General features: G+C 45.0%; 3 protein-coding genes across 3 annotated transcripts; 1 reads left to right on the top strand and 2 right to left on the bottom strand.

Annotated features, from left to right (window-relative positions):
• Positions 1-4,572: 4,572 nt before the first annotated feature.
• LOC6602219 (adenylyl cyclase X E) lies at positions 4,573-8,691 on the bottom strand. The gene is made up of 12 exons (XM_026987382.1): positions 8,611-8,691; positions 8,410-8,550; positions 8,194-8,353; positions 7,364-8,132; positions 7,215-7,315; positions 6,824-7,157; positions 6,307-6,760; positions 5,888-6,249; positions 5,740-5,834; positions 5,529-5,680; positions 5,334-5,475; positions 4,573-5,277 (listed from the first exon to the last, which is right to left on the bottom strand). The coding sequence occupies exons 1-12, from the start codon at positions 8,689-8,691 to the stop codon at positions 4,697-4,699; spliced, it is 3,372 nt and encodes a 1,123-aa protein (XP_026843183.1). The 3' UTR covers positions 4,573-4,696.
• Positions 8,692-9,266: 575 nt separating this feature from the next.
• Positions 9,267-13,273, bottom strand: LOC6602220 (adenylyl cyclase X E). The gene is made up of 12 exons (XM_026987381.1): positions 13,160-13,273; positions 12,962-13,102; positions 12,746-12,905; positions 11,915-12,689; positions 11,765-11,865; positions 11,354-11,705; positions 10,838-11,288; positions 10,422-10,783; positions 10,277-10,371; positions 10,056-10,207; positions 9,862-10,003; positions 9,267-9,805 (listed from the first exon to the last, which is right to left on the bottom strand). Exons 1-12 carry the CDS (start codon positions 13,241-13,243, stop codon positions 9,267-9,269), a joined length of 3,354 nt encoding a protein of 1,117 aa, XP_026843182.1. The 5' UTR covers positions 13,244-13,273.
• Positions 13,274-18,443: 5,170 nt separating this feature from the next.
• LOC6602221 (vesicle-associated membrane protein-associated protein A) lies at positions 18,444-19,119 on the top strand. Its single transcript, XM_002027262.2, has one exon. It carries the CDS (start codon positions 18,451-18,453, stop codon positions 19,111-19,113), a length of 663 nt encoding a protein of 220 aa, XP_002027298.2. The 5' UTR covers positions 18,444-18,450; the 3' UTR covers positions 19,114-19,119.
• The last annotated feature ends 4,549 nt before the right edge of the window (positions 19,120-23,668 follow it).

The raw sequence follows: 23,668 nt of genomic DNA, 5'->3' as shown, positions 1-23,668 counted from the left end.
CCATGGAGCGCAGGCCAGGAAAAATGAAAGACCAAAAAGTGCAGAAGGAAGCGTTAAAGGTGATTCACTTGTTTGTTCCTTGTTTGTTTGCAATTTGTTGTCATAATTTGTAGTTTCTGTTCTACTTGCAGCTCAGTTCTCGCGTTTGTGGATTTAGAATTCAAGCGAAAGCAGGCCAAAACGGGGCTGGGAGTGGCTCCAAGTACAAATTGTTATGGCAACGCACTGGCAAACCGTCCTGAAGGAGTCCCTAGATGTCTGAATAGAACATTGTGTCTGGAGTATTTGCCCGACTTTAGTTAAGTGCTAGTTCCTTTGTTGACCTCAGTTTCGTTCCAGCAATTGGTTCACAATTAAAATACATGTGTCATTAAGGCTTTTTGACTCCTTAGAGTAGGTTAGAATACCTGCCTCTATTTGTTACATAAATTAATTTAATTTTAATTTAATTAATTTTAAATATTTAATTTCCTTAATTATTTATGGATTTTTGTTGTCATAAGATAAATGTGGAATAGTAGAACAACTACTTATTTATTCTCTATCCTTCTATTATATTATTATCCTCTATTTATTACATATTTCTTTAATTATTTAATGCTTGTTTTTTCATAAAATATAGAAATATTTTTGCTTTTATTAATTATTATTAAAACAAAGCCATAAAAATACAAATAATTCGTTTTTATATTTTTGTTTATCAGCATGCACCGTTTATAGTTTTTATTTGAGTGTTTACGCTACGTATGCGTGATTTTGTCGTACCTTCTCGATGTCTCTGTGTGGCCCATTCTGGTGGCCATATCAATTTCACCATCGCTTTGCTTTTGGCTCACATAATCGTTAAAATTGTATTGGATTGGTTCGGCATGCTTTGCTGACCAACTGGATAAGCGACTGGCCATTGTGGCCCCCCAGTCAGCTTCAGAGCGAGCTTCCATGTCCCACTCCTCTTTTTTCGATTTGTTCAGTCGCAGAGAGCAAGTGTTTCTTGTGTGTGTGTGTGTTTATAGATTTTCCGATATAGCCACACGAACTTCTTCTTAAAATGCAATTTTCAAGATTTTTTCCTTTACCTTTTCCCCTCGTTTGGCTGCCAGAATCTTCTTCTTCTTCTTTTTTTTGTAGCCTTTTCCATGTTGTAGTCACTGGCCGCTGATTTTAAGCTCCTTTCCCCCATCTCCCAGACTTTTTTTGGCTCTGGCTCTGGCTCTGGCCTGGGCCTTGGGCCACGCCCCCATTTGCTTCTGCTTGCATGTGTCAAAAGGTATTTTTTATGTTCAGTTTCGTGTTTTTCAACATTTTCTGGTTTTATTTTCTTTCGTTTCTTGGTTTGTGCTATGGGGGCAGGCGACCAGGTGAGGCGGACCACAGTCGGGTCGGGTCGAGTCGAGTCGAGTCGAGTCCCATCTTGTGTGCAGGTAATGTGGCACTTGGCTAAAATGGTGTGTGAAATTTTATGCGAAATGGCTTAAGATGTTGTTGCTGTTTGTGTCGCTGTTGTCGTTGTTGTCGTGCTTGTTGTGCTGATATTTCTGGAACGGAACACAATCATTCTGCTATGTTGCACATAAAAAGTTACGTTGAGTGGCAGTATATATGTATATGTAGTGGGTGGGTGTGTGTGTGGGAATAGTTCCACGCCACTCGTGCTGGCCGTTCGGTTCGGTTTTCTTCCTTCTATTCTCTGACCAAGCTCTGCTGATGATGACATTTTCGTTTTGGTCGCTTGGATTGGCAGCAAAACACACTCGTCGCACGCGGCTCCAAGCAAAGAGGAAAAAAGAAATTCGCAAAAAAGGATTAGTTAGCCTGGAAGGACGTTTTTCTATATTTTCTCTCTTTTTCTCTCTTTTCTCTTCTTTTTTTCCCCCTTCTGTGCGGACTTGAGTCAATGTTGTTAGTTTGGATTCTGGGAATGGCAAATGGCCTGAGAATGAAACTCGATTTCGATTACGTTCCCTTTTTTTTCTTTCTTTTTTTGCTGCCACTTCTTTTCATGGCAACATTTTACGTATTGTTATTGGAGTGCGTTAGAAGGAGACTTACTGCCGTTGCCTCAGTCCCTGGCCTCGGTCCCAGCCATGTACTTGGTACATTTCTTAATAGGCTTTTGGCTTTGATATCATGTGAAAGAATTTCAGATATGAAATGGTCTATGCACTGCAAGTGAGTCGAATAACTGCATTTCTGCACTAAAGGGTACAAGTGGCCGATGTGGGCACAAAGATACACATACATATGTCCAGGAGGACAGCCCTTTTGGTTGCAAAATCCTGTGGAATGCAGAGACTATGGTATTTTGGCTCCTAATATTATTCTCAGTGTATTCTCAACTGTACACTTCATAATTGTTTGCAGTGTTCACATTTGTTTCCCTTTTTTTTTACAATTTACCGCTTGTTATTGTCTACTGCCTGTCCCATAGCTGTGCATGTTCATTCTCGTCCGATGTCTGTCCCATCACTGTGCGGGTGTGAGTGAGAGAGTGCGTAGCGAGAGAGACGACTCGCTCGGAGAGGATCAAAAGCGACAAGATAAAGAGAGCGCGCGCGCGTTGAGCTTGCAGTAATGTGTGTGGGTTAGAAAGAGAAAGAGCGACTTGGTAATTGCGTCGCAGAAATTAGTTGTCTTTGAGGGAGTCGGCTTGGCAATGCTCAGGAGATCTGTAAGAGAGTGGAGCGAAGAGAGATCAAGGGGTTTAGTGGGAAGAGTCCGAGCTGGGAATATTCAGTAAATATTCCAGACAGGATCCCCATCAAAAAGGAAGTGGGCCAGTCCAAAAATCCATTAATTAATCAATGGATCTTTATGACAGTGGATAACATTAATATTAGGTTTTTTTTTTGTAATTTCAAACGCGAATAAAATGTATAAAACTACAAAAAATTAAAAAAAATTTAAATGCTAAAATAAAGCCTGCAGTATTACCTTTTCAGAGAGGTATGTACATATGTACATACATATATACAGTGGATAACTTTAATATTCGGCTTTTTTTTCTCAATTTCAAACGCGAATAAAATGCATAAAAATAAACAGAAATACAGAATTTTAATGAGGAAATAAAACTTGAAGTTTTACCTTTTCTGAGAGGTATGTATCATAATGATTTTATTTTAAATGAATAGAGAAAATATAATTAAACAAAAAAAATCTCAAAATTTGCGTTACTTTAATACTCGGTATTATGTTAAAAAACTAAAAAAAATAACTACTTAATGCAGAAAAATAACTCAATTTAATATTTTGTATGATAGCCATTATTATGCGTTTTGGCATATTTTTTGTATTTTTTTTTTTTTTGGTTTATTCATGGCCGATGTTGGCCCACTCTTCCTGAAGCCGTCCTTAAACGATATTGGCGGTCCTGGTAGCTCCACAAAATTTTCAATAGGGCTTAGATCAGACAATAGGGGTTCCGCTTCCACTACTTTTGGACAGTTTTATGGACAAGACCTTACTTTATAGGCCTAATGCTTTGGCCAACTGCTTACAATTATCTTTCAAAATGTTCAGACACTGTTCTTGATTCACTATTCCTCCAATGAACACCAGATTTCCCACTCCTTTGGTCGAAATGCAGCCACAAATCATAACGCTGTGAATAGCTCGAAGATTATCAATTTAAGGTCCGTACTCCGAAGTACAATTCTCTGCTGCTAATGGCCTGTTTCAATTTTCAACATCTACGAGTATCTGTACAAATACGAGCCAGCACTCAGCCAAATTGCTAACGAGTTCGTATGCCACATTCTTTTTAGTTATTTCTGCTCCGGTTGCCACCTGCCACCTGCCACCTGCCTCTACATGTGTAAATATTCAATTAGCAGGAGAATGACAAGCATCAAGCAAACAAATAATTACGACACCTCTATGGGCATCTATGTGCGAGTATATTTGAATGTGCAGACACGTGTATCAATTACAAAACGAGACAGCAAAAAATCATTTTTATTTAATTTTTGCCCTGTTTTCAGGGCAAATAAGTTTCGCATTTTAATTCACATTTGAATTGCACATGCATTTCAATTTGTTTCCACGCAGGAAGTACTTTTATTCGAAAACAGAATTCTCTTTGGACGGAGCGTTTTACATGTCAAAGGACCCGGGTGTGTCCGGGTGAAGGGAATTCCATTTCACGCAAAAAGGGACGCATGGAGGGGAGGCAGAGGGTCCCGGGGCACTCGCCGAAAGTGTCTGTCCGGTTTGTCTAACCCGTATTTTTGCATTTTCGTGCCTTTTTTGATGTTTCACTGTAACGAGGACTCGTCAATTACAGCAAACAATGACAAGCATCATCAGCATCAAAGGGATACGATCAGCATTCATGTCCGTCACCGTCACCGTCACCGTCATCGTCATCATAATTTGCAAATTGCTTGTAAAAATTACTTTTAATTGTACGTGTAAAAAGGGTACCCATCAAATCGGAAAGCACTCAACCGGAGGACCCTATGCTTAGAGCTGGCGGCTCTTCCTCAACTCAAAAATGTTCAAATTTGAAACGCTTTCGGGATTGATTCAATTACAAAGCCAAGGCAAGACCAAAGGTTCCGGCTGCTTCTGCTTTTGACACTTTTAATTGGTAGGCGTAGAAAATCATTAATAATATTTGGAAGGGAAAGTGCAGGTCACGCAAAGAAAACAGAAGGCAAGGCGGCTTTGTAATAACTCCCATTAAAATAGCTCCTATTTATATGTATTTTTCATCGTTACTATCGGTGTCATCGACTCCAGAGAAGCCAAGCATCGATTCGCTTTCCAGCGGATACTCATCCCTTTCCCGATATTGATGTCTTGGCGTTCGCTTGGCTGCGGTGGTGACAAAGTCATAATTATCATCAATGGCCACAAAGTACGTGGGCATTGGCCCGGCGCCTTTCACGAATGTCATCCCACGATAGATGCAGTCAACGCCGAACTCACGCAACAGAATGGCTGTCTCCTCGGTCACGTGGATGTGGCCAATCAGGCCCTTGGAGTCCATGCGGGAGGCCATGTTAACGGGGTGTCCCCAGATGTCGTAGTGCGGGTGAGAGGCGCCCACAACGCCGGCCATCACCTCGCCACTGGAGATGCCGATGGTCATGTCTGGGGTGATGATGGACTTGTCATAGGATGTCGTCTCATAGGCCTTGTTGATCATCCAGAGGGTGCGCATCAGGTCCAGGGCAAACGTGGTCATCACGAAGACGACCTCTTCGCCAAGATCTTCCTTTTGACTTTTCTGTGACATTCTCGAAGATCGTCTGCGAACCATCCGGGCCTGTTCCACTAAAAGGATGGTAGACACACTTACTAATCCGAACCGTACGTTAATTACCACTAACCCTCTGACATTAGCGAGTCTCTTCTTTCCCACTCGACGCTGACACGATCGGCAAAGCTGACGTCCAGTCCACAAGCTGCCATATAAGTACAGCCCACAATTTTGATCTTCTCCACCAAGTAATTGTCTTTGTAGTGATGCAACTGAAGGGGGCAGACATAAGGACTAATAAATAGTAGAGTCTATTAGGGCTTACCAATCTATCAAACTCTGTGATGATCTCGTTCAGCAGACGCAAGCCTCTGATGTTCATTTCAAAGTTCTGTAGGGTGGCAAACATGACGGAAACTATTTTATACTCTTCGTAGTACAGCTCATGTTTTTCGAGAGATGTAAGGTAGACGTTGACTGGGGAAGAGAGGCGTGTCCGATGATTTTGCTCAACCGAAACTCAACCAAAAACATACCAACATGACCTGGAAGTATGTTATTCAGGAGAATTATTATCGAGTGGTTGGTTATATGGGCATCTCTCTGCTTTTTTTTCAGCTCCACGCGCCAACTGAATAGGTTTAAATAGCTGATGTCTAGGGTATGGACTACAGAGCTACTCACTTGAAGTTGACTTTGTTTGTGAACTCCGCGTGTCGCTCCTTCAGATACAGGGTAACAAATGCGATGACAACGAGCAAACTATGTGCGTATTCTGCCGAAAAAAAGGGATTTGTGGTGACACTGTGATGGAAAACGAACTGGAACTGGATTAGTATAACCACCAGATAGGAGATCGTCATCAGTAGACAGACAACTATCTTCAAGACGAACGGAACACTCGTGAACGTGAAACACATGCCAATGGTAAGGGCCATCATATTGGAGATCAACCAGGGATTGAAGCAGACACTCATATCGGCCTCATAGTGATACAGTTTACTCTCGATGTACATCACTTCCAGCTCCTCGCGATCGCATCCCATCTAGAAGATAGCACTCCTTTAGGCTCAATGGTTAGTCCCTCCGTCGACGATCCTTACCAGTACGATGCAGATCACGGAATTGTACGCACAAATGATGAAGAGGTAGATGGAAATGCGGAGGCTGAGGCTCGCTTGGATCTTCTCACTGGTCCGAAATATCCAGCAGCTAAGTTTGCCGAATCTGTGCCGATCGTTCTCATTATTGCCATATCTAAGCCAGCAAAATTTCTTGTACCAAGATATGACAAGCAAGACGGTCAGACAAGTTAAGACTACAGCGTCCAGCACTATGGCCTCAAGTAGTAGGTTCCGGTTTTGAGTCAACAGCTGAATGTAGGCCAGGCTGCAACCCATGCTCCAAGCCAGCAACATGCTGTACTTGAACATAAGGTCCGGCGAGTGCAAGTACTTGCACTCTAGGTTGGAATCCCGATAGACCAGGCAAAATTTGGTAACCCCGGGCGACGGAAGGTCGATAGACTGGTTTCGCTTTCTACAGGAAAAGATTTGTCTGGGGTGTGCGGAATCTGCTTAATGGTTGAATTGTGCTTTGTCCGAGAGAGTCGACACTCACTTGAAACTACAGACTGGCATCATTCGAAACTCCTGACGCAACTCTTCGTTGATCGTTTTAGAACGGTATATATCGGGTCTAGCGTATATATCGATGTCAGCATATGAATCAATCCTCTCTAGGGAACGACTGGGGGAATGGTGCGAAGTCTGAGCAGAAATCAGAAACGTTGTGATATTGTTTTTGCCTAGAACGGGATCCTCCAAGGCTGCATCGGTGCCAGGAATTATCGTATATTCGCTGGGTTCTAGTTCCTTTAAAGTGCTGGCACTAACATGGACGAATCCCGGTGTCCCGGTGGATTCTAAGTGATTGGCAATTGTCACGTCGGTACCTGCACAAAGGAAGAGTATTATCTTCAAGGAGTGATGATCTGGAATGTCCTACGCACCCCATATATCGTACTGCAGCTTCGCTTCGCCGATGACTCCAGCAATCACGCTACCCGAATGGACCCCAATGCGCATATTGATGGGCACTTCGTGTTCCCTCCTGCAAGATGTTTAAATACAAAGGTCTCGATCAATAACCATAACCTACCGAACTTCCTGAATGTGGGTGATCATGGACAGACTCAGACCTACACAACTCTTGGCGTGGTCGGGACTCGGCGGCGTTAGACCTGCCACACAGTAGTAGCAGTCGCCCAAGAACTTGATTCGCTGAACCTCAAATTGGGTGGCTGCCAAATCGAACCTTACGAAGAGGTCGTGCAGCAGCCTCACCAACTTCTCCACGTTCACAGTGGTCGTCAGATGCGTATAGTTGACCACATCCGCATACAAGACACTGACCTCGGGATGGATCTGAATGGCCATGACATTCTCCATGACGCCCGGTGAGCGACGCGCGGCAAGTCCGCGTACTTTTCTGGCAAGTCTATTTTGTATATCGTCTTGAATGGGTTTCGCTATCTGCGGCGGGATAATGCTGTGCAGAACTAACTTTTCCTGACGACGCGCATTGCGCAGCCAGATCTTCTCCATTATGTACTGATGGCGGTCCAGGAAGGACGACCGCACTACAATGTCATTCATTATGCGAAAGAACATACCCAGAAGGTTGAAGCACACGTGGTGGACAATGTACACACTGAACCTGGCATAGTCGTAGGCCATATAGTACTCCGTGGCGATGTAGATCCCAAAGTAGGTGATGTACACGACGGACACTGTGACCCCCAGCAGCAGGGCACCCGAGATGATGGGCATCGGCAAGAACATGTATATTATATAGATAATATAGGTGTCGTAGAAGGTATCCAGTGCCCAGTCGTGGGTGTAGTAATGATATGTGCCCTGAAAGATATCTGCAGGACGGAAGCATATCCTCTCTTTAGTAATGGATCTTCTAGTAATAGACCTTCTCACCGGCAGATACAAAGGCCAATGCAGCCACTACGGAGCTCATATAGGTAATCCACGAGTGCCGCCTGGCAAAGTTCTCACAGAAATTGATGCCCAAGATAGTTAGAATAACGAATGAAGTCGCTAGATATATAACCACATCGGCTATTATCATGTGGATATGCTGGATAAAGAGATCAAGGAGACTATACTTCAGCTAGCACTTCCTGCTCGACTTACATCGCAGGTCAACAGCAGTATGACGCAGTGGGCGATGGTTATGAGCACGTGCAGAAGGCAGAACACCCCAAGAAAACTGCTCCATAGTCGTGCCTGGTACAAGCGGTACTCCTCCTCCAAGTGCAGTTCCGCACATTTTACCTAGGGATGTCCATATGTATATAGATAAGTGCACCAGGTGTGTGTATTTCAAAGGTTTACCAAAAGGTAGCTGCGCTCCCAAAGGCGCTCTTTGGTATAGTTGTACTGACACACGTCTTCGGAAAAGCGCTTTTCAGACATTTTTGCTATTTAATATTCTTTGAGTGCTTTGAAATTTATTACATCGAACTGGTAGCCAACTTTGAAGGGAATTTTTCCGATAGATGTACATAACAAAATATCAATGAACAAATTGTCATGTATTGTAGGAAACCTTTTGGAAATGTTCTATAAATTCTCATTGACCCAAATAACGTCTATGGCTCACGCTTTTTGAGCTTCTGGATCTGCGCGGCTGTGGAGGCCAGTTTCCCATGGTAGATCTCTATTTTCTTTCAGGGAAAGGCTGTTTTCTTTTGGCTGTGCCTGATTGGAAAGGAAATCTCAGTTCCTATTCTTCGGTTGATCCTCCAGGAACTAACGTCCAGGCAGTCTGTGGCAGATGGCCCTTGGTCTAGGCTGAAAGTGAGTTCTATATGGTTATGATATGTATGAGACTTTAAATAATGTTAGTACTTTGTAGGGTAGTGATCTTGGGCTTGGGTCAACGGATTTTGTGGTTCAAAGTTGAAGTTCAATGTAATTAATGAAAATTTGAATACAGTAAGAGGATCAGTAAGAGGATTCTGCCATGACTGCTAAGGGAGTGCCATCCCTTAATCATCTTCGTAGGAAGAAGAGCTGTCGGTAAGTAACCCAAGTCCAGTAACCGATCGCCGTCGGTCAGATGTTTGACTCCACTGGGTCACGGGCACAAAGTGATAATCATCATCAATGGCCACAAAGTACGTGGGAATCCTTCCAGCGCCTTTCACGAATGTCATCCCACGACAGATGCAGTCGACGCCGAATTCACGCAACAGAAGGGCTGTCTCTTCGGTCACGTGGATGTGTCCGATCCGGCCGGTGGAATACATGCGGGAGGCCATGTTGACCGGACTGCCCCAGATGTCGTAGTGTGGGTGAGAGGCGCCCACAACGCCGGCCATCACCTCGCCACTGGAGATGCCGATGGTCATGTCACCGACTATCAAAGAGCGATCATAATGCCACCGAAGATCTTCGTAGGATTTCTTGACTGTCCAGAGGGTACGCATTAGGTCCAAGGCAAACGTGGCCATCACAAAGACCACCTCCTCGTGGCTCTCAACATTTTCCTTAGTGGAAGACTTGCGTGTGCGTTGGGCCTGCTCCACTAGAGGGATAGCGACTATTTGTATCTGAATCTACTATTCATTCATCGCGGCTTACCCTCCTCCAAAAGGGAATCGCGCTTCGCCAGCCAGTTGTTGACGCGGTCGGCATAGTTCACGTCCAATCCACAAGCTGCCATATAAGTGCAGCCCACAATCTTGATTTTCTCAACCACGTAGTACTCCTGATAGTGAATCAACTGCAATAGGAATGAATGGAATGGAACATCTCGGACTTATAGCGGGGCTCACCAGTCTATCAAACTCCCTGATGATCTCGTTGAGGATGCGCAAGTGCCGCAGGTCCATTTCAAAGTTCGTTAACGAGGCAAACATGACGGAGACCATTTTATATTCCTCATAGTAGAGCTCGTGCTTGGCCAGGTTTCTAATGTAGACTTTGACTGTGGAAAGGACGAGAGAAAGCGATCGATGAGAGCCAGTCAGTGAGAGCCAAGGGACCCCAGACCCACCGACATGAGCGGGAAGTATGTTGTTCAGAACAATTGTAATCGATTGGTTGGTCTCATCGGCATCCTGTTTCTTTTTCGTTAGATCAACGCTCCATCTGTATGAGATAATCGATAATCGATGGTCCATCAGGAGCGATATACTCACTCGAAGCCGATTTTATTGTTGAACTCCGAATGTCGCTCTTTCAGGTACATCATAAATAGGGTTATCAAGATCCGCATACCATGAGCGATTTCCGAGGGAAACCATGGATTAATGGTGGCGCTGTGATGGAACACGAAATCGAACTGGAAAAATATAATCACCATATAGACGATCGTGAAGCACAGAGTGATGACTGTCTTGACCATGAACGGTATGCGGGCGAATGTGAAGCTGACGCCAATGATCAGGGCCACCATATTTGTGACCACCCAGGGATGGAAGCACATGTTCAGATCCATCTCGTAGTGATACAGTTTGCTCTCAATGTCGTTCATCTGGAACTCCTCCCAATTGCAGTTGACCTACGAGTCCATAACAAAGTGAAACCGTGGCTGTCTAGTGAGCAAAGCACTCACCATTATGAGAACGATGAGGGAGAAGTACGATGCCAAGATCAAGACGTAGATACAAACCCGCACCGTCAGGTGACGTACGATCTTATCATGGAGGCGGAATATCCTGCAGTTCGACTTGTTAAACAGGATCTTATCGCTGCGACCGTACATCCACCAGCAAATCTTCTTGTACCAGGCTATCAGAAGCAGCGTCGTGAGACAAAAGAACGCAAAAAAGTTTATCACAATGCATATATCGCAAGGATCGAGGCTCTCAATCAACTGAATGTAGATCAGGCTACAGCCACTGCACCAGGCCAGCAGAATGCTGTACTTAAACATGTAGTCCGACTGCATCAAGTACTTCCATTCCAAATGGGGATCGTTAAAATGGAGACAGATCTTATGTATGGAGGGATCGGCAGTCGGTTGAGTCTTACGTCCAAAACAGGCTGACCAAGACTTGAAAAGTCTGTGGAGTAGGGAGCAGTGATGGCAGGATTCGATACATCAGAGTCCTCTGTGGGATCTACTTACTCAACGCCACTGACCGGCATATTTTTAAACTCTTCACGCAGCTCATCGTTAATCGAATCGTCGGTCCCAATATGCGTGTGAAATTCCGGTCTCTCGCTGATGTCCAGTGCCGACACGGACAAGGAACCCCAACTGTCCAATCGGTAAGTGTCGGGATCCATATTTACCTCACCCGTCAGCAAGTAGGTTCTGATGTTTTTTTCCCGCAGAAAGGGCTCGGCCAGAGCGCTCTCCGTGCCGGGCAATATGGTGTACTGATCAGCATCCAATTGCGACAAAGTCCTGCCACTGATGTGGACGAAGCCTGGCGCACCGGTGGACTCGAGAAGATTGGCAATGGTCACGTCGGTTCCTGCACAAAGGAGGAGTATTATCTTCAAGGAATGCTGATCATAGGAATGTCCCACGCACCCCATATGTCGAACTGCAGCTTAGCTTCGCCAATGACTCCAGCAATCACGCTACCCGAATGGATTCCAATGCGCATATCGATGTCCACCTCGTTTTGGATCCTGCAAAATGTTTAAAATAGGTGCCTCCAGCAATAGCACCGTAACCTACCGCACTTCCTGAATGTGTGAGATCATGGACAGACCCAGGTTCACACAGCACTTGGCGTGGTCCGGATTCGGGCGCATTAGGCCGGCCACACAGTAGTAGCAGTCGCCCAAGAACTTGATTCGCTGAACCTCGAATTGGGTGGCGGCCATATCGAACCTTCCGTAGAGGTCGTGCAGCAGCCTCACCAACTTCTCCACGTTCACAGTGGTCGTCAGATGCGTATAGTTGACGACATCCGCATACAAGACCGTGACCTCGGGATGGATCTGAATGGCCATGATCTGCTCCATGACGCGCGTCGGGCGCACCGCGTCGCCCTTTCTGGCCAGTCTGGACTTGATGTCCTCTTGAATGGGCTTCGCTATCTGCGGCGGTATAATGCTGTCCAGCAGCATCTTCTCCTGGATTCGGGCGTTGCGCAGCCAGATCTTCTCCATTATGTACTGGTGGCGATTAAGGAAGGAGGAGCGCACTACAATCTCGTTTATGATGCGAAAGAAGACCCCCAGAAGGTTGAAGCAAAAGTAGTGTATGACATCCACACTTATCTGGTTGTACGCATCCACTTCGCTCATACTGAAGTAATGGAATCGCGTGGCGACGACCTTCATGAAGTACGTGATGAACAGCACGGACACCGCCGATCCCAGCAGCACGGCGCCCAGCAGCGAGGGTATGGGCAGGAACATGTAGATTATCAGGATCGTATAAGTGTCGTAGGAGGTGGCCAACATCCAGTCGTTTTTGTAGTATTGATAGGTGCCCTGAAAGACATCTGCAGGCAGGCGTGGCATGAATAAACCTATCCTTTGCATTAACCAAGAAGCCTACCCGCAAATACTAGAATCAGGGCGGATAGCACTGAAGTAATTGTCAGAATCCAGGGGTTACTGGACACATACTCCTCGTTGAAGTTGACGCTGAGTATGCTCAGAATGAGGACAGTGGCTATCACATAAACGGCTATATCGAAAACGATTAGGCCGTTATGCTGCACAGCAGCTTGATTAGACCCAGGACCACTCAATCGAGCCGTATGCTACTCACAGCGCAGAAGACTAGTATCATTGTGCAGTGAAACAGGGTGGCTAGGATGTGCAGTATGTAGAAAACCCTCAGGTAGCTGATCCGCTGACGTCTCTGATACAGCATGTACTCGTTTTCCAGGCCCAGCTCGGTGCACTTGACCTGCGGCAAGTGGTGCAGCGATCGAGTAGTTGGCAAGGCGCTTAGGGTACCACTTACCTTCAGATAGTCGGGCTCCCAGCGGCGCTCCTTGGCATAATTGAGGGGACATTGTTTGAAGGAAGTTCTTCTGCTTGTTGGCATTTTTGTATTTACTTGTTGTGTGTGTTGCTGTGGGATTGGGGAGTATTGTGTGTGTTGTTGCCTCTGCTAAATGATGTATGCGTCTGTTCGTGAAACACTCATAGTCAGGCCTACTTTCAGTAGCAAAGAAGGAAGTCGTCCGACTAGGTCTGGGTACATAGCAGGCCTTAGGAGCCGACTTGTTCTCTTTTTATTGACTTAAATCCGACTAATGCCAGGCAAAGTCCAGTGCAATTCCAAGAAATCTCCAGCCAGAGTCAATGTTGGTCGAAAAATCACTTGACCCTTGGCCCGTTGCAGTTTGTAGACCCTCCTGGGCCCCGCCCTGGCATCCGCTGTGTTGTGTTTTGTGGTTTTATTGGTTTGCGTTTGAACATTCCATTTGCAAAATGATTGGAATTTATGCTTACAGATTAGATGGCGTCGCATCCTTCGTCCCCTTTTCTCTGTGTGTGTGTGTGCGTGCACTTTCACTGAGGCTTCACTGCCACTTTCACCCATTCAGCCTTGTCCGAGTGCGGTTGTTGCTCTTTTCGCCAGACGGATGCAACCCCAAGCCCAGGCTGGAGCCGCCCCATGTGTCCTGTGTATTTCCCACACCCATCGCCATCCTTTTGTGCTGTATCCTGGCACTGCCCTGGCCTGGTCTTGGTCTTTGGTTTGGCAAAATCGCTGCGGCAACTTTGATGTCTGAAAAATGTTGCATTTCGGATTCGATATTTGGGGTCTGGGCCCCTGTCTGGTCGTCTCTGGTCAAATGTTGCGTGCCCGGCAACCGCTTTGAGCCGGGCCCGGGAACCCAGGGTCCTTCGGTGCCCCCATCTCCGTCTCCGTGTCGATGTCCGTGTCTGTGTTCATGTCCGGATCTGATGATTTGCAATGGCATTGCATGAGGTGGCCCATAATGAAATGCTGAAATGCACAAAAACTGAAGGCTGAAGCTCTGGAAATACCGAAAGCCTTCGTGCTGGCTCTGTCAAAGCCGTCACCAATATACGCCCAGCTGCGCAAATTAAATAATAGCCGCGAGTGCATAAAAAACGAAACGAAACCAGTATGAACTTTATTTCACTTAAAGCCAAAAGCAACACCAGCCAGGACCAGGACCAGGACCAGGACGTAACTGTAGCCATTGTCGTGGCAAGGATTTCTCCCATCGCACACCACACCACATCCCGCGAGCAAACAAGCACACACGAGTGCTATGGCTATAGTTTATGCGGAGGATCGATTCGTGAACAAGAAAAAGGTATATAGACCTGTGGTTTAGGTTTTTTCTCCTAGTTAGTGCCCCATTGATTAGTATTTTGTGCAGCTCCCCATAAACATTCATTTACACACACACACACACACCCGTATAGGGACAAAAAAGTTCTGCATCTGTGTCTGTGTCTGTGGCTCGCTCTCGCATAAGGTTACATATTTTTTAAGCCAATTTTACAGGCCACTGCCTAACAAGGACATTAATTGGTAGCTGCTGCTTCAGCTAGCCAGGCTCTGACGCCGGCTCTGGCTCTGGCTCTGGCGCTGGCTTTGGCTTTGGCTCATTCGCCCCAGCCCCCACCCCCCCCCCGTCCGCGACATGGCCAAAAGAGTAGTTAACTGTATGCGTTTCATTTCGTTTCACTTTGCTTTGCCACATATATATGTAGGAATCCCGTTTCAGACTCCAGCAGAGGGTATTACGATGCAGCCCAGAAACAGAAATGGATGCCTTTCTGATCTTTAAAAGTATATATATTTATATATATTCCGGTTTGGCAGCCATGATCTGCTTTAGATTTGTATTTAAATGTTCGCCTTTTTTGGAGGAAACTTTGCCAAGATCCTTGTTTTGTTGCTGGAACTTTATATAAAGGAAATATTATTGTTTGGATTGTATTATTCGGGACGTTGACTGCATCTTTCCAGTGACAATGCCATTACAGCACCATCAAGGCCCAAAAGACCGTTACTCGCGTCTCCCAGGCAAAACGCAGCCCTAAAACGCAGCGCGCGTCATGCGGCAGCGCCCCTCGGTCGGTACGGGCGGTAGGAGGGCTGCGTATACCTTATACGTTCCTTAAACAGCTCTAGATAACTATTATATATCATCTATCATCTCACATCATTCTACAGAACTCCGCCAAAGAAAATCCCAATCGATTTATGGTTTTTAATAGGAAACAACGTCTGTGTTCCAATCGAAAAACTATCTGCCAGGGTATCCAACGCTTCGTCCCCTGAAGCTGGATTACCTCTCCTTCTTTTTTTTTGGATTTCTTTTTTAAGAATTTTTTGCTTGGCTCCCTTTTTCATGGTTTTTATTCACTTCAATATTTACTTAACCCTTTTTTGTATGCCACGTCGACTTCTCGGCTGCTGTTTAGCTCTGCAGCGAAGGCGAACCTTCAAGCCTTTGGCAACACGGCAATGGCGAGCGACTATTCCATGTTGTTTTTGCTCTTATGATTAAACATGCCTTTCGCTTTTGTTTAAGCCCGGCCAACTCTTGCCTTAAATATTGCATGAATGTGTGTCGTGGAGACAGAGAGGGAGAGAAGGAGAGGGAGACTGAGGTCGGACCAAGTCGAGTCGTTGGCAAAGTCTGTACTGTACCTTGTGACCAGTTAATTAGCTGGGACTGCTGACTTTTGCCGCTTGACGACGTATTTCGTTTAAGGTTCAAGTGTTTCCAGCCAAGTTCGAAGTTCCAAGTTGAGCCAAGTCCTTGCCGCCACGGCAGTGGCCGCCTTTCGCTACCCTCCATCGCCATCCCGAGGACTGGCATGTAAAAGTGCGATTATAGTCGCATAATTATCACGCTGACATGCCCACACACAGAGGATCGAGAGAAAGAGTGGTTGGGGCGGTAGAGGAGCGCACACAGACGCAGGCAGGAGGTGCGAGGTGGAGGCAAACCCATACAGAGAAAATGCCAAAATGTAATTACCTGGCAAACAAACCGCAATTTCTCGGTACACACTCACCTGTTCACAGACGCACTAGTATATACACACACACAAACACACACACACACACATACACCCCTGAAAACTAAGTGAAAGTGGACACGCAACAAGCAAAACACATGGAACTCTTCTGGCGTCTGGGCCAGGTAAACTTATAGCCAGAGATGACATCGTGAGGGCATGGAACTTCAGTAATGGCAAATACAAATGGCAGTACATCATTGGAGGACATTTCTGCGTTGGGATAAGAGCTAATACCTTTAGGGGAACCTTTAGGAATAAAGCTTATGGCATTTCAACAATTTCTAAGCCTAATCTGTTGGCAAAAGTCTTTCATCTAAAAATACCCTGCCCATCACCTGCCTTTTTTTATTGAAATTTTGTACATTACTCACAAATTATTTAACCTGGGATGATTATAATCCTAGGGATTTTTTTCCTAAACGATAAATTTGTTTTCTAGAGTTAAAATTATCACAGAAAAAATAGGAATTTTTTTCTTTAACGATAAATTGGTATTTTAGTTTATCAATTAATTTTTTGGTATACAAATTATCACTGAACAAAAATTTTTTTTAGAATAAAACTTACCACAGAAAAAATAGGGATTTTTGTTTTTTTTTTAAAGGTAAATATAATAATAATATAATTATAATTTATATAATACAAATTATCACAGAAAAAATAGGAATTTTTTTAACGATAAATTTGTTTTTTTAGATATTTTAGGTAAAAAATTTTTACAGAAAAAATAGGATTTTTTTGTTTATTGATATGTTAGTACTTTAAATTATCAGAGAAAATAAAAGTTTGTTTTTTATTAAACGATAATTTTGATTTTTGGAATAAAAATTATCACAGAAAAAATAAGAATTTTTTTTAAATATAAATTTGATTTTTAGAATAAAAATTGACACAGAAAAGTAAAGAATTTTTTATATTTTTTAACCATAAATTTGTTATTCAGAATAAAACTTATCACAAAAAAAGGATTGTTTTTAAAGATAAATCTGTAAAATTGGAATAAAAATTATCACAGAAAAAATACAATTATGCTGTTTACTGTTACTTTTGAAGCAAATCGATGTATTATTCCATAATATGATATTAATATCGAAAAAATTGCCAGGTAATATTTTTTGTAGTCATAAGCATTACCCAAAATTCTATCAAAACTATGGTATGACCCAAATTTATTGGATTAAAAAACTGTCATCGCTTTTCCGTATTTCACGAGCACCCCAGTCGTTCCCCAGTCGTTCCCATCACTAAACTGTAAAGGCCATCTGCTTCACCTGGAAAACTTTTGGGGAGGGGGAGGGGGGGTCTGTCATTGAAGGGGGCTTGCGTGTTTGCCCTGCCATTGCCCGGGTCCGGGTCCGGGTACGGGTCCGAGTTTGGGTTCGGGTCTGGTTCTGGGTTTTGAGGTTGGGTTTGGGTCGGGTCGGGGGGCACTTTGAAGGCGATATCGTTAATGTTGCCGTTGATTGTGTCCAAATGGGCCAACACTCAGCAGCCATTCGCAGCAGGAAAACTGTTTGGCGAGGGACTTCAGGTACTTCGTTTCGTGTTGGAATCCACCTCCCTGCCCCCCACACACTCCCTGCTAGGGCTGCCTGTAAATTTCGTAATTTATTTGGCAATTGGCGAACCGTTTGGCGCGTTCAATGCAACGCTTTAAGCATATTTTTAAATATAAACAACACTAACAGCATAATTCCCCAGCCATAAACCGAAGCAACAAATACAGCCCTGCTGGAGCCCCCACAAGAGTGGGGGAGGGGGGAAACGAACAACAGCAGCTGCTGGCCAAAAGTGACAGCAGCAGGCAGACTGGCCAAAACCAGGCACAGGTGCGAGTGGCGAGTGGCGGGAGGCGAGTGGCCAGTGGCGGGAGGCGAGTGGCGAGTGGCGAGAGGTGGCAGCATGCTAATTTTCGGGTGCGATAATGATGTGATAATGCCTGAAGTGCCTTATGTCCCAAAATGAATGCAGATACTTTCGAATAGGTCCAGGAACTATCTATCTTTCTATATATCTGCTGGTATTACATCCATTCGTATGCCAGAATCAATTATTCTTTTCATAAGTAATCATTAGAAAATACTTCAATATTTGTAAGAAAAGAATAAACCTTCACATTCAACTTTTTCTTACAATTTGTAAGCTACATTTGGTTTGTGGTTTGTGAAATCAACTTGAATAATATTGTATATTTATAAACAATATTCCTTTCAGGCCATACAAACAGCAGCCATGAGCAAACCAACAGACGATCCTCCGCTGATCATTGATCCGGAGCATGAGTTGTTTTTTGCGGGTCCCTTCAATCAGCCCATTGTCACAATTTTGACCCTACGCAACAGCTCGGAGGCGCCACTGGCCTTCAAGATCAAGACAACCGCACCAAAGCGCTACTTTGTACGTCCAAGCATTGGCCTGATTCCGCCCCTTCGGTCGATCCACGTGGGGATCTGCCTGCAGCCCTTCAACCACGATCAGCAGCAGAAGACAGACACTTTCCTAGTGCGAAGCGTCCTCGCACCGACGAATGCCGATCTGACCGATTTGAATGGCTTGTGGAAGGAGCTGGAGCTGGAGCCGCAAAAGCTATGGGATGCCCAGCTGAAGTGCGTATTCGAAAAGTCCAGGTGCATTTCCGTAGGCGGTGCGGCCTCCATCGTCCGTCCCGCCAACGCCGAGACGAAGGAGGCGCTGCTGGAGACCAACATTGAACTACGAACAGAGAATCTGCACTTGAAGATTCTGCTCGAAAACTACCGCAACTCGTTGATCCTCAAGACACCGTCCGAGGACTATATCTCAGTGCCGGCTGAGAAAAAGAGGCCGTTCTTGTATATTGTAATTTTCTTTGTTTCGGCCATACTGGGTTTCTTTTTGAGCATATACTTGCCCTGAATAGGACTGCACCATCAAAACGCCACAAAAAGATACAAAAACCAGGAGATGGGCAGCAGCAGGGCACCTCTAGCCCTCTAGAAAATAGAAAGCTTTGTCTTAAAACTATCCAAAAAACACTACAACAACTAGTTTAATCTAAAAAGTGCCTTTCTTAGATTTTCCATGGAATTTTATAATCGAAAATTTGTGAAGTAACAACAAAAGCAAAACCAAAACCTGGATAAATGTAATTGTTAAAGCAAAAACTAGGAAGAATCTTAACTAAGGAAACCACAAGCTACATTTTTGACAAAAAGTCCGAAAACACGCTGTAAAAAAATCATATAAATAATAAAGGAATATTCCAAACAAAAATATATCCCAGCTGAATGGAAAATTAACTCTCATTAAAGGTCTCTTAGCCCGGAATTAGCCCAAAAAAAAAAGGATTTAAATATTCCGAAAGCGAACAGACATTTAGCGGGACACATCCTATAGGGTATGGCAGTGGGGTACGGACTACTGTTCCTCCTTTGGTTGGGTTTTTCGCGAATTTCCATGCAGCCTATTTGGAGTGGCTCGTTGGTTTTATTGGCCCGGTCCCGGCCCAGGCCCCGGCTATTTATGTAGTCGCCGAATCGGCTGAAAGCCTGAAACTGAACTGCAACAGGGCCAGCGACTGGACGGTGATGGGGTTGGGGCTGGGGATGGGGCTGGGGATGGGGCCTGATTGCGGGCAGCTTCATTTGGTTAACACAATTGTGCGGTGCATGGTCAATGCCGTTGACGTTTATGATGTGTTGTTGGTCTAGGACATGGCTCTGGCTCGTCCTTTTTTGCAGGGATCCTGCTCCTGCACCTCCACCACGTCCCCCCCCTTTTTCTACTTGCGTGTGCCATCATTAAGTGTTGAAAATTTCATCAAACACTTCAAAGCGGACCACGTGCCGGGCCCGACCCCGACTCCTGCTCGTTTCAGTTTATGATTCTATTATTTTCACAGCAAATAAAAGAGAAAACTGCGTATCATGGCCAAGTGCTAAATGGGCGCAAGGGAAAATTGCAAAAATTTTCGGTGCCTGGCTTTTGGTTGATTTTTTTTTTCCCCATCTCCCTTCCAGCTAAATTTAAACATATAGAAGTTGCTGTTGGGTGTTGGGGGGGGGGATGGCGAGGGGCGTGGCAGCTGAGCACGTAAAAAGCGTTGAACCGAAACGTTGTGGGCAACAGCTGCGGAAAACTCTCTCTCTGTGTGTGTGTGTGTGTGTGTGTGCGTAAGGAAAAGCGAAATTTCCACAGCGCACACGGAAACTTTGCGCCATGAATCAAAGTTTAGTGTAGCATACTTTTTAGGTGCGATTTATATATTTCAAAATAAAATAAATGAAGGGCGAACGAGGGAGCCATTCGATAGGATGCGTTACGATGCGGAGTAAAAGCCCAAAAGACAAAAGCATTCTAGCCAAAAGGGGGCGGGGGTGTTTTTTATGGAGTAATAGGGGGGCGAGGGAGAGCGGGAGAGCTGGAGACGGGGTGTTTCTGTTAAATTCAAATTCTCTGTTTTATTTCAACGCGCAGGGAAATGCAAAAAAATTTACACTTGGTTAGCTGATTGATGAATGCATAAATGAAGCGTACACATCCGCTCGGTTCCAATGAATGGTCGTGGGTAAAAGGCATCGTCTCGATTTTGGTCGATGTGTGTGCTGCTTGAAGCTTGAAGCAATTTGCCAAAAGTCGCAGGGAGATCCCAAACAGGTAGCAAAAAGGCACTGCCAGAAAAAGGCAGTGGAGAGCACTTCTTTGGCCCCCGTTTGGAGTCCTCTATTTCTCTCAGTGTGTGGCATCATGTGTGCTGGTGTCGGCATTCGCCAATTCCACTGACGTCACAGGCGATTGCTCCACTGATTGTTATGCAGAAAATATGCAAATGTGATTTTTAACTTAAAACGTTGCCAGGCATTTGATTTGATTTTCATTTTCCCCCCACACAGAGCCCATGTCTCGGGCTCTTTGGCAGCGATTTAACAAATTAGTGTAATTTATTTTGACAATGATTTGGGCAACCGGCTAATGCCTCGTATGCGTATGAGTAATGAATGAGCTTTGACCTTGCCTGCGCTTTAATTAGATAAGCAAAAAGGGGTGGGGTGGGGGAGGGCACACAATTTGGTAAGCAAGGCATGAACATAAAGCCAAATTTATTGCCACTGAGATTTCGCCTCAGAATCAAACCCAACGAAAGCGACAGCGACAGCGACACGGTCCATTCAAATGGACCACGTCCTGCAGGACCAGACAACGAAATATGCCAAAAATGAGCTGAAATTACTTTTAATATGCATGAACTATGGAGCCCCCCCGTCCCCTGGCGTACTCTGACAGTCAAAGATAAGTGAAATGCATGGCGTACTCCGTACAAGGCCGCCCACAGCCCAACAACCAGTTAGATAGATACATATGTATCTAGAGACTCGAAATGGGGGGGTGGGGGGGAGGGAGGGAAGCCGTAGCTAGAGATAGAGCTCGTTAGGCGCCAGACGACAACATAATTTCGTAATTAATTTGCCAAAACACGAATGTAATTTAATAAAATTGCGCATACGACGCGTTGCCAGAATAGACTCAGAGGCAGTGGCAGAGACAGAAAAGGGATAAGGGTCCACCATTGTCGTGTGCCAAGGCCAACGGCAAGATGGAAACATTTAGGTAATTTATGCAAGGCCTCTCTTGCGGCTCCTTGTGGCGTCGTTCTCGTTGGGGGGACGCCAAGCAACGGCGATTATTTATGATCTATTTTTGAGAAAAGCACTAATTATGCTCCACAACATTTGATCAAGATCCCTTGGCAACTGGCAACAGGCGTTTCAATTACATCACGCAAATAAATCAACGGCGACAAAATGCCTCTGACTTGTGGCTTGGAAAATCCTTTTCCCCGAATTCCAGTCTGTTTTCTTACAAGTCTTAATCAGGCACCAGCCTGGAGCTGGCGTGAGGACTCCACCTTTTTTCCGCCTGGTGTGTAATTAAATAATTAAATATTTCAATTAATTGTCGATGGGTTTTACTGGGAAAATGCTTTTTGAGTCGCCATTTCAGACGGAATTTAATGAGCAATTTTAAGGAAAATAAATATAAATGGAAGGGAATTTAATTTTAGTTGGATTTTGAGCCTTTTTTCTCATACCTAACCTCACTTTAACAGCTGTTTTCCTTAAACCTCACTTTAACAGCTGTTTTCCTTAAACCTCACTTTAACAGCTGTTTTCCTTAAAGATTCTTCCGCTCAAACAAAAACAGACTTCCAAACCACGTGAAACCCTTTTTCCTGGCCAATTATCTCTGAATAATTGCTTGAAACAATTTGTTGTGTGGATTTTTCATCATCTTTCATCGGGTTTCTAATTCAATTTTCGGTTCCCCAATGCTTTTGTATGCAGAGCCCGTGCGTACATCAGATTTGACAGACCATCGTGTTTTATCTTGCCAGAAAACTATCCATCTGCAATGCGAGATCTGTGCGGAGTTTGATGGCTAACTGCCACGACTTGAGTTGCGATTTGGCTTCGGCCAGGACCCCCGGCTAAGGAGCCGTCACGTAGAGCCGCCGGCAGTTAAATCAATTGCCGCAATTTGATAATATTTCACCAGGGAATGATTATGAGTGGCCTGGGAGGTACCGGGTGGAGCCGGGATTTATGGAGGGGCCGACACGCCGCCACCCGAAAGCGTTTTGCTGTTTTGTTGACATTTCCGTTGCCGCCGTTTGCCACTTCCGGTGGAAGTTTGTTTTTCCTCGGCCAACCACACCGCACGCCTTTCGCCGCCCCCGCCTCCCCCCTTGGATCCTTCCATATGGCTTGGGGTTGTCTTGTCCTTGGGCTGAGGATTCACGTAAAAAGGATTTCGGGGCAAACGCATTTCGCATGCCTAAATGGCTAAAGACGTCGCATAAACATGACATGCCACGCCCCCCGCCCAAGAAGCCTCCCTCTGTCTTTGAAACACATTCCAGCCGCAACAAAAAACCGCGAAGGAAAGGCAGCAAAAAGGCAGGAACGAAGCTACGAGATACCCTGGCAGATGTATTGGGTGCCAAAGTGGGGGTACGAAAATTGGCGAGTCCTTTCGGTCCATCATACCCTCTCTAAGGGGTACAAGCAGGAAAAGGAAGGCAGAATTTTTATATATTTTCTTTTATTTTTGTTTTTTTTTCGGTTCTTTGCCAGTTTTCCTTTTGCCTCGCTTGAGGTTGTGTGCGCATTTGGCGGTTTTTATGAAAAATTACCATGTTTTCTTCGTACTCATTCGCAGTGGCCCCACCCCCTGCCCACTGGCCGGGTACACGCCCCCAATCTGACGCCTTCAGCGGGCCCCAGCACTTGCCACGACATATATATAGAACTTTCTTTTTTCTTTCCTGTTTGACTTTTTTGCGTCAGGCACTTGAGACGGCCGTAACGGGGTGGCGGTCGGTGGGAGGGGGTAGGGGAAGGCTGTTTTGTGGGTGGTCTGCCTGCCAACATACTTCCTCTAATGATGCCACTTATGTCGTGACGAAATTATTTTT

Source organism: Drosophila persimilis, unplaced genomic scaffold (genome assembly GCF_003286085.1).
Source record: "Drosophila persimilis strain 14011-0111.01,24,50 unplaced genomic scaffold, DperRS2 tig00000124-arrow-pilon, whole genome shotgun sequence".
Lineage (NCBI taxonomy): Eukaryota > Metazoa > Arthropoda > Insecta > Diptera > Drosophilidae > Drosophila > Drosophila persimilis.
The sequence above is the reverse complement of the archived record's forward strand: the minus strand, read 5'-3'. Positions and strand labels throughout refer to the sequence as shown.

Excerpts from the sequence above, each read along its gene's own strand:
- LOC6602219 (XM_026987382.1), bottom strand. The coding sequence starts at position 8,691 with ATGTCTGAAAAGCGCTTTTCCGAAGACGTGTGTCAGTACAACTATACC. Across the intron at positions 8,551-8,610 it reads GGGAGCGCAGCTACCTTTTG|GTAAAATGTGCGGAACTGCA; the intron begins GTAAACCTTTGA and ends GGACATCCCTAG. Across the intron at positions 8,133-8,193 it reads ATTGGCCTTTGTATCTGCCG|ATATCTTTCAGGGCACATAT; the intron begins GTGAGAAGGTCT and ends TCCGTCCTGCAG.
- LOC6602220 (XM_026987381.1), bottom strand. The coding sequence starts at position 13,243 with ATGCCAACAAGCAGAAGAACTTCCTTCAAACAATGTCCCCTCAATTAT. Across the intron at positions 12,906-12,961 it reads TGATACTAGTCTTCTGCGCT|CATAACGGCCTAATCGTTTT; the intron begins GTGAGTAGCATA and ends GCTGCTGTGCAG. Across the intron at positions 11,706-11,764 it reads GCTGCAGTTCGACATATGGG|GAACCGACGTGACCATTGCC; the intron begins GTGCGTGGGACA and ends TCCTTTGTGCAG.
- LOC6602221 (XM_002027262.2), top strand. The coding sequence starts at position 18,451 with ATGAGCAAACCAACAGACGATCCTCCGCTGATCATTGATCCGGAGCAT.